Source organism: Bos indicus, chromosome 6 (genome assembly GCF_029378745.1).
Source record: "Bos indicus isolate NIAB-ARS_2022 breed Sahiwal x Tharparkar chromosome 6, NIAB-ARS_B.indTharparkar_mat_pri_1.0, whole genome shotgun sequence".
Lineage (NCBI taxonomy): Eukaryota > Metazoa > Chordata > Mammalia > Artiodactyla > Bovidae > Bos > Bos indicus.
In genome coordinates, this window is record NC_091765.1 from 60,611,973 (window position 1) to 60,626,329 (window position 14,357).

The following is a 14,357-nucleotide window of genomic DNA, read 5'->3' on the forward strand; positions in this document are numbered from 1 at the left end:
AAAATGTCTATCCTTAGCGACCTATTATGGACCATCACCATACTGTCATCCTTACTCTAAACCTCAAGGTCTTCAAAAGTGACTTGAAGAATGAAAAATGAACCTAACCCCTCAACAAGTCAGAAAACTCTAATCCAATACATATCACATGCCAAGCACTCTAATGGCTTCTGTAGAGAAACTCAGCAGCAAGTTACCCTGGGACACTGAGCAAATGAGTAGTGAGCTGAGGAGACCCTGGAGAGATGAACCGAGCCCGTGCATGGGGTCAGTTTAAGCTCTGTACTCTCTGCCAGCCCTTACTGATACCAGCATTCAATAAGCAAAGGGGTTGCGGATAGAACTACCCTAAACACTCAGCATCAGGGGAATTGTTAAACCACGGAGCTTTAAGAGGGTGGAATAGCATGCTTAAACATTTAAACTTAGCCTGAGGTAGAACACCGCTATGTCCTGTTATGAACTGATCTGCAAAATACATACTTCAGTGGAAAAAGTGAAGCATTCATAAAATAATGTCACTCATTTAAAAAATTTTTTTACCATGGAAAAATTTAAGCACACAAAAGTAGAGAGAACATAGTAATAAAGCTTTATGTACCTACCTTTAACAAAGATTAGCTTATGGACAAAAGGCATACACGTATTATTTCAATAAGAATATATTACACTATATGTTATTCTACTATATTCTAGTATGTATCTCGAAAAGGTAAAGACTCTTTAAAAATATTATGAAATAGGGGGAAATTTTAAAGTTTATTATAAATGTGGGTATATGCCTAAAATGGCTCCTGAAAAAAAAAATGCTTAAAAAAAAAAAAAAGTAGTGGTTTTCATTGGAAAAAAGGCAAACAGAGTGAGGAACAGGGGAGACTTTACCTAATACATTTCAGTAAGATTTAAAGTGTCACTACAACAGGAGCACTGTGCTCAGAAGAGCAGCAGAAAGGCTGCCATGACCTGAGGAAGGCAGCGCGGCCTCAGCGGAGGGCGCTGAACACACGAGAGCAAGTTTGAACGTGAGATACTCAAGGAGTCGTTTATATAGATTCAGACACTGGCAGGTGACAGTTTCCATCGGCTACAGGATATGAATTCTCTAAATGTAAAAAGTAATAGAGAGCTGTGAACTCAGTGACATTACTAAACATAATTATAATTCCAATAATGTGCAGGCCCAGACGTTTATGAGATGAAATGGGCTCATCTCAGCCTCCCTACTGCCACATATCCAGCAACAGGAAGCTGATGAAATCATGTAAAGCACTCTGATTTTAAAGGGCACTTCAAAAAGCCTTTTTTTCTTTTTTTCAACAAGGTAATGTCTTATTTTCTCCTTCTCTTTTCCTATCTGTAGTCCTTATAACTTCTCTGCCTTATAGGTTGGGAAAATGTCATTTCCTTCCCTGGTGGTTCTATCTGTAACATCTGTATCACATTAACACAGCCTTGGGAACCACTAGATGCAGGGTTAGGGTAAAGAAAGAAGCCTTTGTGAGTGCTTGTTTACAGTGAATTCAGATACAATTCAGTTCTCCAATCTTTTAACCTTATGATCAGTAAAAAGGGGACTATGAGAAGATGAGATAAAAAGTAGCTCAGTTTTAGGACCCTGCTCATTTCTGTGACAATTTTCAGTTCTGTGAAAAATCCAAAGATGTTACAAATATAGACAAAAGTCAAGAAAGACTGGTCTCAACTAGACTAGTTAAAATCCAAAACTTCTGAAAATATATTAAAAGAAACACCACTTTCTCACTTTCAAATATCATTTGCACAAGGCTAACAACATATTTCCCAGTAAAGGTCAAAAAGGACATGTCTTTAATGAATAGACTTTCAACTTCTTAAACTTTAAACTTTTCATTAGCTTGAGCATAAACACGTTTTTCTGAGAACTTTAAAAATAGTTGTTCTCTTTCTCAGGTTGCATCCACCCCTGGCAACTGCCTTATTATTTTCCTTACAAAACCCAGTGTTTCGAGATAGTAGAAATGGTTCACCTAACCACTGGCAGTATAATTTCCAAATAAGTGATGTTTTACTGTATTTAATACCAGGGACTTATTTCTTTTACAAAAATGCTTCCCAGGACAAACAACTTGTTTGAATCAAAATGAAAATGCTGAGTACTTTTCACATAAATTGCCCAATTTTTCCCTAAGAGGCTCAAGTTCTTCTCCACCTGCAAATGAAAATTTTGGGGGAGGGGGGTCATTGCAGAGATTAATTCCATCAAGAAGGGAAAGTGCCACCACAGGCTACACTTCTCTCGGGTACCTGTCTCGTCGGGGGAGCTGGGGGAGGCGCTGTCTTGGGACAGAGTGGTCCAGCTGGACTCCTCATCGCTTGGTGCCAGGTTCTGGATCCGGTGGAGTGCACAATCGGTTTTGGCCCCTGTTTTAGGATGATCCTTCTTGGTCTCTGGGCTGGATGATACGGTGGCTATGTGGCCCTCCTCGGGGCTAGACTGGGGCTTGTTTGGTTTCTGCAGCAGCACATCACCGTTCCCGACAGTGGGGGAGGCCTGGCCTGGCTGGGCCTTCTCTCCCACAGCCCCAAGCTGGTTGCCCACGTTCTGCTCGAGATCCCTGGTGGAGGTCTCCAGGTCTGCATAGTAGTTCAGGAAGCTCTTGGTTCTCCGGGGCTGGGAGGGTAAAATCTCACAGTCCGGGGAGTCCCGAGGGTAGGGCTCTTTACCCTCTAACTTCTCAGAAGTGATGTTGATGACCGCGGTGGGGCTGACGTTCCTGTTGGGGTCCTGCTGCCCTTGTTCTGCGGCCTTCCGGAGCTGGTTCTCCCCGTTTTTCACCAGCTTGATGTTGGCAGAGCCATTTCCCAACAGGGGCTGTGCGGCTGGATCCGAGAGGCCCATGGCCGCCTGGATATTAGTTAGTGCATATTTTTTCCTGCATTTAGGGGGTGTGCTATTCTTGGTTTCTGTGTGTTTTATTTCGGCGTTCAATAGTTCATTGTGGGAGGACCGGAGATTGAGGGTGTTTGGTGGTGTGACTGGGCTGTTCCGATTCGTGACGTCCGTGGTTCCGCTGCTGGCCATAAACACTGCCAAAGTGTCTACACCTGAGTCAGCTGGAAAAAAAGAAGAAGAAAACCGGTCATTGGATGCCCAGCATGATCAAATGACTTAGCGCACAGAGTGAGCAAACATTTCCATACGGAAAATTGAAAGAATCAATGCTTCCATTGCAGTTTTGTAGAACTGACCCATCTTCCTCTCTCTTTTCACCGTGTGCTCATACATTAACCAGGAGCAAATAAAAGGCTTAATGTGGATACACAAAAGCCAGTTTATAGAAAAGCGTGGCGGTCTGAGGTTTCAAATTTTACTTAGAATAAAAATGTATCTCTCTTTTGAATTCATATAAAAGCACTTTCTCCCCACAGCGGGTCTTCATTTTTTCACAACCTCGAAAATCATCTGCTTTCTAAACATTTACACTACATTTCTATTTTGTCGTTACCTCAGGCAACAAAAAAGGTTGCTCAGAAAGCCTCTGGGGCTCCAGTATTCTTAATTAACCTGAAAGGTCACTGTTCAGTAAGGTACCACGTATCCAAGGTAATTCTTCTTCACCATATTTAGAAATCGTGTTCTGAATGCCAGGAAAAACCAAACCTCCATTACAGTTTGATACTGTCTTGTGAACATTTCTGACCTGGGCTTACTGTGTGCACTAACCATAAATTTTGGAGAAATGGCTTAATTACTCAAGAACATACACATAAAACAATTTATAATAATGCAGCATTGAGCCCGAGGCTACAGACATGTTAGAGCCCCCAAAGGAGTCTGAATATATTCCACTGAATTAAAACACACACTCAGCAGTTTGCAGGCACCACGTGCCCTTGCAGAACTCCTGGAAAACTGTCTGGCAGTTGCATTTATCTCAAATATTGTTCACACCATCAGTGATTTGTTCCATGTGTCTCTTGCTAGGAAGAGAGAAAGATTCCTCAAACTAGAAAGGAACAAACTTCATTAGGGGGAATTCCTAAAGTTTCAGATTTCTCAGCCTATGACGAATGACTTCTTTCTTATCTGATCCCTTGCCCTCCAGACACTTCCAAGGGCTCCTCCTCTATATCAGGAGTAGATGAACCAAAGCACAGCTCCTAACATTCCTGAAATTGTACTGTGACAACCCCCTCCTTCTCCATCGAGCAAAACAGAGGCCTCTGCAGGGGAGGAAGGTAAGAATGTTCTCCAGTTTGGGAGCTTAGCAACATCTCTGTCCATCGTCCAACACTCAGGATGGGATATTTTAGAAGAGTCACCACTAGAGCCTTGTGTGCTTCTCTGAAGCTAGGCAACATCTGTACCCTCCAAGCCTTGTCCATATTTACAGCAGAATGACCATGTGGCCCGCAGAGATAGCGAGGGCTGGAGCCCAAAGGATTCCTGCTTACCCACACCTGTCTCAGCACTTGGGCTTCACTGAGGATCTAGGGTCTAGGATCTTTTAAACAATACTGACAACTGAATTTTTAAAAAATTCTTTATACTGCTTTGGCTAGTACTACCGTTTTACAGGAAACATGTTTTAATATATAATTCAACCTCACTTCAGAGCAGCATTTGGTATGAAAAGGGTCCACTGTGAACCCACACGAAGTTTTCCCTGAGACATAATACCCGTAACATAGGACAGGAGAGAAAATTATATTTAGACTCGGGTATTTGGAGTGACATTATTATGAGAAAGCTGGCAATCTGCTGGCTTTTAAGAAGGTGTGACAAAAAAAAATTTTTATGAGGCTGTTTTATGACATTAGATACTATATTCTAGCAATGTTATTAGGGAGAAATTTTTATTTACTTTGTTTATAGCCATAAACACTTTCACAAAGAATACCATCAAAAATTTTAGGTGATTTAATACTGAAGTAGCCTTTATATCTTGGTTTTACTTGACAGGTAAAACCTTTGAGCCGTGTTTTCACCAGCCTTTGGATCCTACCACCCCTTCTAGTCCACTGCAACTCTTCTGCTTGCTAGAAATCACAAACGCAAAATTTGGGAGGGTTAAGTTAGAACAACAGGACCAAAAACAGCTCTGCAGATGCTGTTCTTATAGATCAAAGCCTGAACACAATTCAGGTGTGTGTTTTAAATAGTAAATGATAGTATCATCTGGAAGCAAAATAAAAGGTTCAGATCTAGAACGAAGACAGTCAGTTAATCCTATGAAGTACACAGTTGTCCCTAGATGTTAATACATCAGCCAGCAAGTGTTTTGGGCTCACAGGGTCCTGAAGCAGATAGCGATGAGCAACTTCCTAGAAAGGCCAAGGCAGCAGAAAGGAGGCTCCCAAAAGTGAGGAGGCAGTGCCCATGAGGATGACTGCACAGAACTCAGGTCAAAGACACGAGGCACAAGCCTGCTCCATGCTAATTCCTGGTTAAGTGATCCAGGACATCAGGCTCTCAGTCTCCTTGTCTGAAAAATGGGGACGATAATAGTACTTGGCTGCTGTAAGGATTAAAATGCGAAATGGCACTAGGAGGTTAGCACAGTGCATAAACAATAAATACAAGTGATCTTCAGCCTTTTAATCCAAGTGACAGAGCACAAAGCTGCCTGCTGTCAGGCCCCTAGATTAATCAGGCATTTGATCTGAGTTGTACAAAAATGGTCTTGCTGCAGAGACACAGGGAGCAAACAGACTAACAAGAAGAGGTAAAGAAGCCGAGTCTACAGGAGTTTAATTACAGAAGAAAATCCTCAGATTTAAGAGAAAGGAGGTATGTGATTCTTTTTTTTAAAAGAAAGAAAATTTTATAATGTCTTTTTAAATCTTCTAAAATTTAGTTATTTTCTTTACGGTCAAAAAAGCCTATGAATTAAGTCCAATCTCCTTGACATAACAGAAAAGTTGCTTAAACTCTTCATTTCTTTACCAGGATAATGCTTAATAGTATCTATACATCACTGAGCTTTGCTGAGGACTGAGAGAGACAGCTGTCAAGCACTGAACCTAAGGCCTGACGTACTGTAAGAGCTCAACACACACCAGGGATGACTATCATCTCACAGCTCCCTCCCGTGCTGCACTCTTCTGTCTCTGGCCACCACACCTCCGGCCATCATGTACTGAGCACGCTCTTGCCTGGTGCTGTGGCTGGGAATGCGGAAACCAAGACAAATAAGGTCCCGCCTGCGAAGCGCTCTCAGCCTCAGACACACACAAAGTGACAGCAATCAGGGTACAAAGGGGTAAGTGATCTTCCCACTTCACACTGGAGAGGAGCTGCAGACAAGAGAGTGTGGATTACCATCTGGGGAATCTGAGCAAATCAAGACGTGAGAGGAGAGGTGGTAGAGAGAGAGGAGGAGGGATTGGGCAGAGGGTCCTGGAAGACCTGCTCCAAGAGATGGACTTGACCCTGAGGCAGAGAAGAATATCAAGCACTTCAACAGCTGCAAGAAGAATGAATGAGGCTCAAATGTATGTGTGCAAGGGTTGTGTTCTTTTCTTTCCTCAAACATATTCTCCAAGATGGAGATGACTCTGATAAAAGGCAATAGAGAAGCAATGAAAATTTGGCATTAAAACATCAGTGATTGTCAGGGAAAGAGCATAATAAGGTAGACAGAGGGTGTCTCTCTAACTAGAGAGGGAGGCTGGCTCCATCTTCATGTTCTATCTGGTGTTAGATACTGACTCTACTATTTACCTGAGGAGAACAAAGCCCCAGCAAGGAGACTCGCTGGAAGGCTACTGGAACAGTCCAGTCAAGACAGCAGGGAGAGTACACGGGTCAATCTGTACGGCACAGGGGACGCTTCTCAGTGATTTGTGGTGACTTACATGGGGAGGAAATCTAAAAAAGAGTGGATGTATGTATAACTGAGTCACTTTGCTGTACAGCAGAAAGTAACACAACATTAAAAACAACTATATTCCAATATGAAAAAAAGAGACAGTAGGGAGAGGACGAAGTGGGTATAGGGAGGTACTCACACAGCTATAGGGCCAGCTCTGGTCACTCATCTCTTGACCAGGGTGTACAGTGAGGTCTCCATGAGCCACCCGGATTTAGAGATAGGGACTGAAAAGAGCCAGGTGCACTGAGTGATCATAAGGACAGTGGCGTCTCCTGTTATATCAGCTTCAGGAGGATGGCAGAGTTGGGCAGGGAGTGACCTTTAAGGAACTTCACCAGAAAACAAGCAGAAGGAGAAAGAAGAACGGCTGGAGGGTGATCTGGGGATATGGCGAGGAACTTTTGTTCTTTAAACTGAGAGTCCAAGCCACGTTTCCTTTTTTTATAGGCCGGGAAAGCTGAAGCTGGCACAGAGGGGAAAAGAAGAAACACAACAGAAGGACAGACCACGCTGGGGGGACCCGCAGAACGGATGTGGAAATGTCAGCCTCGTCCAAGACATGAGGAGGGGGGAGCGGGAGCCAGGACAGGGTCAGGCACATACGTCACTGTGGTGACACAAAAGCAAAACTGAGAACCTCAGTTTCTCCATAAAGATGAAGTCTTTCCCTGGGGGAAGCAGTCTAGGGGGAACATGAGGAGAGGGACAAAGTTTCGAAACAGTCACAACAGAGAAAAACAGAATAAGCAATTTCAAAACAAATACACAAATAAAAGAAGGCTGGCGGCATAAAAACGGACACATAGCTCAGTGGAACAGAACAGAGAGCCTAGAAACAAGTCCACACGTACATGGTCAACTAACCTATGACAAAGGAACCAAGAATATACAGTGGGGAAGGGCAGTCTCTTCAATAAAGGAGCTGGGGAACACTGGACAGCTGCATGTGAAAGAATGAAACTACAATACTATCTTATATGATACACAAAAATTAACTCAAAATGGACTACAGACGTGAAATTGAGGCCTGGAGTCATAAAAGCCATCAAAGAAACTATAGCGGGGTGAGCCCCTCGACACAGATCTTGGCAACGGTATTTGGCGTTTGACAGCAAAAGCAAAAATGAACAAGTGGGACTACATCAGAAAAGGTTTTGCTCAGAAAAAACAAAAACTTATCAAGCAAATGAAAAGGCAACCTATGGAATGGGATTTTTAAATAGGAAAGAAATAGGCGCAGACAGGGACGTGATTAAGGTGTCACATGTGAACAGTGAGGAATGCACTCCAGGATCTGGTCTGGGGTGGGGGCAGGAGATGGAGCCAGGAGGAGGGTGAAGAGCTGGGGGAAAAGGCTAAGGGGTCAGAGGTCCCTGACAGATAAGGCAATAGGCGTGACAGGAACAAGGAGCCGCTCCAATCCTAGCTGCACGCACACTCTGGGGAGCTTTTAAAAAGTACAGAAGCCTAGGCCCACCCCCAAAGACACTCCAGATACCTGATTCAATTAGTCTGGAAGGTGAATGTGTGTGTTAGTGTTAGTTGCTCAGTCGTGTCCAACTCTTCGTGAGCCTATGGCCTGGAACCTGCCAGACTCCTCTGCCATGGGGTTTTCCAGGCAAGAATATTGGAGTGGGTTGCCCTTTTCTTCTCCAGGGGATCTTCCCGATCCAGGGATCGAACCCGGGGGAAGGTGAATGGGACCCATGATATTGCCATCACTTCCACATCTATTCATCATGCTGTTTTGAGTGTAACTCACAAAGATTCAACATCAATTCAAGAGGATGGATTCCTATAGCAGAGCCAGGTATATGTTCAGAACTAAGAGTGTGAAAAGCGCTCATATCACCACTGCTGTCACCCTCCTGCATGCATGATGGACAAACTACTACGGCCTGGCAAATACTTCCTCCTTTTCTAATAAAAGTTTCACATTTTTTCTTAAGAATCAGCCGTCCTCCATGCTCATTCATTCATTTGACAGGTATTTTTTCATTCACTAGTCACAGACACCATTCTAACTGTTGAGGAGACAGAAGTAAACAAAACTGACAAAAATATCTGGTCTCATGGAGCTTACATTCTAGAGATCCAGCCCCCATGTTCAGGCAGAGATGACTGTACCCTTGATTTATGAGGTCCCCGGCCCAAGCCCAGCCAATCAGAGTAGCAAATCCCCATGGCTATGGTGACTGATTCAAGGAAAAGCATGCCTTTGAACTGGAATGCTGGAGAAGACTCTTGAGAGTCCCTTGGACAGCAAGGAGGTCAAACCAGTCAATCCTAAAGGAAATCAACCCTGAATATTTATTAAGAACTGATGCTGTAGCTGAAACTCCAATACTTTGGCCACAGGATGCGAAGAGCCAACTCACTGGAAAAGACCTGGATGCTTGGAAAGACTGAAGGCAAGAGGAGAAGGGGGCGACAGAGGATGAGATGGTTGGATGGCATCATCGGCTCAATGGACATAAATCTGAGCAAACTCCGGAAGGTAGTGAAGTACAGGGAAGCCTGGTGTGCTGCAGTCCACGGAGTTACAAAGAGTTGGACACGACGGAGCAACTGAACAAGAATCCTAAGACTTTTTCTGGAATAATCAGAAGAGAAGCATGCTCTTTTCTCTTTTAGAGTAAAAGATTTTCAGCTTAAGTTAATGTAATGCACAAAGTATTTTTTATGAAGCCTAACCAAAACTAGGTAAGCCAGGGTCACTTTAATTTCATGGCTAACAAAGCTTTCCTCAAACCCTGAGTCACAAAGATCTCAGCACTGAGATGCAACCCCTGTAACTCAGATGACATCCTAATATAAACCTGTGCTGGAGCCCATAGTTACACTCACCCTTCCCGCTTCTCTTTGCTGAGACCTCTAGCCTCCTGTTGAAGAAAACTTGTCAGTAATGGCAGGAAATGCATCTCTTCAATAACCTACTGCTCTTCCCCTGCTCCTGTCACATGCTTACAAAATTGGAAATTGACAAATGGGCCCGGGGAAGCCCAATGTCTGCCCAATTTCTAAATGAGACTTCACATCTTCTTCATTTTTGTTTTCTGCTATACAATTTTATTTCCACTGAGGGGTTAACAGCAAAACTTCTATGCTGAGGAATGTTGCCTTTTGAACTAGACCTCAAAGTATTAAGGAAATGAAGTAAACTCAGATTTTTTTTTTTTTCCTTTTAGGAAGGAGAGGCAAAATAAAGCTGGTTCCTGAAATTACTCATAAAAGTAAACTCTCAATGTGGCAAAAATGATAAGAAGTTCTCTATGAACAAAGAAGGCAAAGGTTATTGGGAAGCAGCTAGGGTTCCTTGGTCAGAGAGGTCACAGGATTAGAACCCTGGACATTTTTAAACTGGGAGGACAACCTCACACAGTTGGTTCACGGGGCACCTTCCCCAGGCACTGAGATAAAGGGGTGATTTCAACCTGCAGCTCTGACCCGCCCTATTCAACTAAACTGCCTGAGGGCTCACTCTGTTCCACAGCCCAAGTGAATCTGAGGAAAGCCAAGAGAGATGTACCAAAAGCTTTCCCTTAAGAAACTTGGTCAGACAGGGCAGTGGGAAGGAGAAGTTATTAACCCACCTCCCAGTGGTTAGAGCAGGCAGAGGGGCTTACAAGCAAAAGGTATTAGGGATGTGGAGAGAGGTGCAGGGAAGACTTTCATGAAAGTAACAGCTGAGTTGGGTCTTGAAGGATACGTAAGTAGGAGTCCCCCAGTGACAAGGAAAAGAAAGGCACTCCAAGCAGGGGAAACCCAGGCATTCCAGCATCAAGCCTGGCAGATGTCGTCACCTTGGGAAATGATATGCTTGTACCAAGCACATTTTCATTGCTCAATTTCTAACCTCTTCTCATCATTTCATCTTCTTTAAATAATGTTTTTTTCTGAAGATGACTGTATTTTTAAAAATATAGCTTAGAGTTATACGGTGGAGTTTGATGAATATAATCAGTGGTCAAGCTGGTGTAGATGGAAGAAAACAAGGTAAGCTAAAATAAGGACACAGGTTTTCTTGAGCAACTGACAAGTCAATCCCAAAAGAGAAAAAAACATTAAATAATGGCAGAATCCTTGGAATAGGGTAATGACCCGACTATGCCACAGGCTGAGAACTCCTCACAAGGGACTTCTGTGCCGAATGTTGAAGGTTCAGCAGGAATTTTCTAGGCATATAAGGTATATATTCTGGTATGTTTTGGTTTTTTTTAAAGGCTCTCTGTAGTCACAGCTCCTCAGAGTTGGAAAACAAGGCTGAAATCAAGCCTTATCCCATGCTCTCCACTAGCTGCTATTGTATTTTCAGGTAAAAAATGGCTGGAATGATACTCCACTGAAACAAAAATACTGTTCTCCTTATAAAATGTGTTATGTCCTACACCAAATGCATGACAGCAGTAGCTGTTATTAAAAGCCATGCTGGATAATGGTTTCATTATCTCTTATGTAACTACCAACGAATAAAGCAATCTAACAACAGGAAATGTACATAATTGGTATAACAAAATATAGTGACATAAGAAATTTCTATAAGTTATTTGATTAGCTTACCTCTACTCAGAGGAAATCAGAAAACACATCATTTATATATTATTTGCCAGCTTTATTCTTACATTTCCATATTGAGTGTATCTTACAGTGTAATAAAAGATTTTAAATACTAAAGAATTCCTAGAAGGAATTCATCTCAACACTTAACATGCATTTTTCTAAAGGACATATGTATTTGTTTTGATTCTGCAAAATTAACATACTTATTCAAATATGCATTTACAAAGAAAATCTACACTCTGTCCCTAAATTGGCCTCTGAAAATTGCCTCTAAGTTCCTGATTTTCTTGTATGAATTTAGGTTAGTCATATTGTTTTTAGGTGTTTTTAATAAAAGGATATTTCCTGTCCCTCATCTACCTCTGCTGAGCTTAGTGTTTATTTTATTGTGTTTTATTTTCTCTCTCTGTGAAGATGTAACATGCACTGTTATGTAAAGGAGAAAAGGACTTGGACATACTTGCTGAGTTTAACTTTTGAATTCAGGGACACTTACTTAAAAGCAACCTGCTGAGTGGTAGGTGTCCTAACAAAGAATCTACCCAGATCTGCCACTTGCAATTCTATATTACATTTAATTCAAAATGTCACTGCAATTGCTATTTTTATTATATTACTGTGAAGCTAAGAAGTAAATTCATATCACATTGTATGTAGACTAGCATCCATAATGACACAAAGAAAGGAGCATACAATAAAATTAGGTTGGTATTCTTAAGGCCTGAAATTAATCAGCATTAGAATACTGAATTGGGAGCCTATTATAGGCAAATCCCACAATGCCTAAGAGGCTATTTATGGAGACTCACCATCAATATCTCCTTTGTTCATATTTAACACTTAACAGGCTATAATGTGCAACAGTAGATGGCAAAATCTGACAGTTTTAATTTTCTGTTATAGTCGATTAAAATATTTTCACAGTACAGTATTAGTAGGATCATGCAAATAATAGATGAATGCAGTTAAGTGCAATTAATTCTTCTTATTGTAAAGATCCACTTTTCTAGTACATTAGTGAAAAACAATAAAAAGCAGAAAACATGTATTGTAGCAAATCATAAGTTTAACGTCAAAACAATTATCTAGTATATATATATGCTAAAGTTTTAATATTCAACTAGTACAATGCATTGAAACATGTGAAAGTATCTGACCTGGAAGTACTTCTGACATGGGTCTCTGGACGTCAGCAATGGTGCAGGAAATAGGTTATAATTTGAAATCTGAAAAGAAGGATCATTTGAGAAATTAAAACCCCAAATAACAAAGAATTAAAGGAAAAAAACGTAGCATTGAAAATTCTTCTAAAAGCTGTTAAAAATGTTAAACAAATCTTAACAGACAATGTCCAGATTTGGTTTACTTATAGTTGGCTAAACCACTTTTGACTAAAATTTGAATTCCTGCTTAACCACATTTATTTCTTGAGAAACCACAAACATTTCTTGAGATTTGTTTTTCCATGCCAGGTTTAAGTTATCTTTCTCAAGTTTCCAATGATTTTTCTCATTAAGAACACACAATTCAGAAGCCAATAAAGAAAAACTGGCAAATTTCACCACATAAAAATTTAAACCTTCTGTTAAAGGGGTAAAAATGGCTATAAACACAACAAAGAAAAAAAAAAACCTGAAAAAAAACATTACAAATGAATTTATTTACAAAACAGAATCAGATTCTCTGACAAGGAAAACAAACTTATGGTTACCAAAGTGGGAAGGTCAGCAAGTGTGGGATTAAAAGACACATAGTACTATATAAATTAGGAGTTTGGGATTAAAAGACACACAGTACTATATAAATTAGGAGTTTGGGATTAACAGATACACAGTACTATGTATAAAAGATAACCAACAACACCTACTATGTAACACAGAGAACTATACTCAATATCTTGAAATTATAATGGAAAAGAATCTGAAGAAGAATATATATATATATATCTGAATCACTTTACTTTGCTGTATACCTGAAACTCAACATTGTAAATCAACTATACCTCAATTTAAAAAAGAGCTCATACTATAGATGACATAAAAAGGTAAATTTTCTTTATATAGAAATAATTCTTTGCAATTATTAAGAAAAATATAAACAGACCTGAAGGAAAATGGGAAAAGGACAGAAACAAATCTTAAGAGAAACACAAATGTCCAGTAAATATAAATAACTAACATCAATTAAAACTGAAGAAAATGCAAATGTAAATGAGTTACTACTTTTCCTATAGCAGACTGCAAAAATTAACAGGCTCGATAACAAATAATCTAAGGCAAGGACATTGAAAATGGGAATTTTCAGTTCCTGCTGGTGGGAGTAAAAACTGGCAAAACTCTATGGAGGGCCTTTTAGAAATACGTGAGCAAATTGAAAATGCATGGGCCTTCTTGCCCAGCAATTCTTTTCCTAAGAATTTATTTTACAAATAAACTTACATAGACTCTATTATTCTAAATGGAAAGGATCAGTAACAACCTAGCTGTTCATCAGTGGATAACTTCCTCATTAAATTATGATACAGCCATTCAGTGGAATACTGTGCTACCGTTCCTGCTGCCTCTAAATAAAATGAATTGAATCTACGTCAGATGATACAAAAAGGGCCTTAAGACGTATCACAAAGAAGTAAATAATATGCATGATTGAATTTGAATAAAAATTTTAAAAAATATATATACATACATGTGTGTATACACACATGTACATACTTGCGTTTACATAGATACATGCACACACACACACATACATACTTGTATTTACTTAGAAAATGTCTTAAAGGAATAATGAAGAACTAGACACACTGGTAAACTGCCAGTTTACCAAATTAGATACACAATAAGGAAAACTGAAAACAGACCTTGTTTTCAGTGAGTTGGTATCAGGAATGTCAATTAGAATAATAATCCATTATATTAGTGTGGATATTCAAATATGGATACT

General features: G+C 40.5%; 1 protein-coding gene across 11 annotated transcripts in view; it reads right to left on the reverse strand.

Annotated features, from left to right (window-relative positions):
- Window positions 1-14,357, reverse strand: part of APBB2 (amyloid beta precursor protein binding family B member 2) — a 385,290-nt gene that overhangs the window by 194,185 nt on the left and 176,748 nt on the right. For all 11 annotated transcript variants that reach the window (XM_070791347.1, XM_070791344.1, XM_019962637.2 and 8 more), the window contains 2 exons: window positions 12,572-12,640; window positions 2,284-3,093 (listed from right to left, as the gene is read on the reverse strand). In XM_070791347.1, the coding sequence (XP_070647448.1) occupies window positions 2,284-3,093; window positions 12,572-12,590 (829 nt within the window). In that variant the 5' untranslated portion in view covers window positions 12,591-12,640. The remainder of the gene's footprint in view (window positions 1-2,283; window positions 3,094-12,571; window positions 12,641-14,357) is intronic.